At 37.5% G+C, this 2,500-nt stretch overlaps 1 protein-coding gene across 2 annotated transcripts in view; it reads right to left on the bottom strand.

Annotated features, from left to right (window-relative positions):
- Positions 1-2,500, bottom strand: part of LOC106868853 (serine/threonine-protein kinase DCLK2) — a 196,816-nt gene extending 194,316 nt beyond the window's left edge. For both annotated transcript variants that reach the window (XM_014914296.3, XM_014914295.3), the window contains exon 1: positions 1,822-2,500. In XM_014914296.3, coding sequence (XP_014769782.1) covers positions 1,822-1,851 — 30 coding nt within the window. In that variant the 5' untranslated portion in view covers positions 1,852-2,500. The remainder of the gene's footprint in view (positions 1-1,821) is intronic.

Raw genomic sequence — 2,500 nt, 5'->3', positions numbered from 1 at the left:
TAACTTGTTCATTACAAATACAATCTCTAAGTGGAACAGTAAAAATGTGCAAGACTTTCTTCGAGCTTAGAATGTCATATGGCTTTTGTTGTCTACCTTCCAACAATGGAGCTTTGTGTCTTTATAAGAGACCACCTCCATCTTCACGGCAAGAATTCAAATAATTAAAAACACAAGAGGACATACATACATACATACGTACACACACGTACATACATACATGCATACATACATACATACATACATACATACATACATGCATACATACATACATACATGCATACACACACACATGGTGGTTGTCTACTCCTTAAACAGAGTTTGACCACCTCCTGCACCTACACCTTAGCCCTTTCATGGCGTCTGATGTGGCTTTTTAAACCAGACAGTGCTTTGAAAAAACACCCACACAGATTGCACCTCTGATTTGCACTACCAATACCCGCATACATACATGCATACATACACACACACACATACATACATACATACATACATACACACATACATATATATACACACACACACACACACATGCACACACACATACACACACACACACAAACGTACAAACACACAAAAACATCCACACACACACACATACACATAAGTATGTATGCATGTATACATGTATACAAACTAACTGAGCCGGCTTCATACCAAATCTGTTTCCCTACGCTGTTGGAGTTGAGAGCTTTCTCCCTTATCATGCCTGATATCTTGGCCATGTGGAATATGAAATTATAAAGAATGCTAACCTATCTTGTCATTGCCATCAGTCTTTCTCAGTTCATTATGCTTTGAGACAACCTTGCAGTCAGAAAGAGCATCTCAAAGAATCTCTGTTTCGGCTGAACTGTGTCCTAGTGTACTTTAGTTATCCATACCTGATAGTCTCTAACATGACATACTAGAAATACCTAACTCAAGCAACTGGTTTCAGCCTGCTAAGCTAAATCAATGGAGCATCAAACAGAAGCTTCTGGTCAAATCACACCCAAATCTTTGAATATTATAGTCGCAGTGAAAGAGACATTATACAAATATTTACAAGAAATCAGTGTGCAACTATAAACAGCTGGCGAAGATATTTTGTCAGAATATAGAAAAGAATTTTACCAAACTGTTTAATCATCAAAGTGAGTGTTATTGGGTAACTTTTCTTTACACTTTGAGTTCAAATCAGTGTTGTGGACCATATTTTCATTTTATTGTTTTGTTTGTGCATCACGCTGCCAGACGTGTGTAAAATAATAATCGTTTATTTAATTGATTTGAAATTGTTGATTATGCACATGTCGAAGATTTCTATCGTTATTAGTTATTTATAATTATCATTTGTCCATGAAATAAATAAATTAGTAAAGTTTAAAACTTTCCATTCCCAGCGTTGTTACTGTCAAACAATGGCAAAAGACATTATCATCATCATCATCATCATCAACTACTACAACAATAACAGCGTTGACTGGTTTCATGTTATTAGCAATTTAATACTTGCATTTTGTGAAAATGACTGAAAGAGAGAGAGAGAGAGAGAGAGAGAAAGAGTCTGCCTGCCAACCAGACCAACAGACAGACAGAATCAAGCAGGCAGATATACAAATATTGAATGAATGAATGAATGAATGAATATAAAAGGAAAAAGAAAAGAATTTGAATGAAGAGGCAAAATGAACACCACAGCAGATATGTGTGTATGTATACATAAATTTACACATACACATGATATCAAGTATATTTTGCCTCTACCATATGTATAATATTTATATGCATATATATATACACATGTGTATTTATATATTGTGATAGAATACTTACACTTTGCTGAGGTGATCTTGGCTTTTCCATGCTATTGCTGTTTGTTTTAGTAAATGTTTTTTATCGGCAGGTAGTAATAATGCAGTTAGTAGTAGTAGTAGTAGTATCAATATTTGGTTTTTGTTAGTAAAAACAACTGAAATTGTAAGGTAGAGGGTTTGAAATGGAGAATATTTTATAAGTAACACGTGGGGGTGTGGGGGTGGAATATTAATTAGTAGGCAGTAATTGTTGCTGTTGTTGTTGCTGAAGTAGTATTTTGTCTGAGGTGTCACCAGTGGACGAAGGGGGAGGTAAATGGGGAAGAGGAAGAGTAGCGAGGTGGGGGGTGAGAGGAGGTCTTTTCAAATGTCTGATTTGGCTGACTGGGTGGGTTATGGGTTGGTGGTGGGGGTTGTTAAAGGAGAAACAGAAGGATGGTGTTTTATGGCAGTGAATAGAATGGTACTTTTTGCTCTTGTTGTTGATGATGGTGATGCTTATAATGATGTTGTTCTTAGGTGGTGGATGGGTGGGAGGGTGGTTGGTTGGTTGGTTGGTTGGTTGGTTGGTGATGGTAGTTTTAAAGAAATTGTCAGTAAAACACAGAGTCCCAGCCGGAGGGGGAGAGGAGATGGGCAGGTGTGCGGGTGGGCGGGTGGGGGCAGGGTGTGTGTGTGTGTGTGTGTGTCTCGTCTTT

Source organism: Octopus bimaculoides, chromosome Z (genome assembly GCF_046866305.1).
Source record: "Octopus bimaculoides isolate indiv1 chromosome Z, ASM4686630v1, whole genome shotgun sequence".
Taxonomy (NCBI): domain Eukaryota; kingdom Metazoa; phylum Mollusca; class Cephalopoda; order Octopoda; family Octopodidae; genus Octopus; species Octopus bimaculoides.
This window is presented reverse-complemented; position numbering and strand designations above follow the sequence as displayed.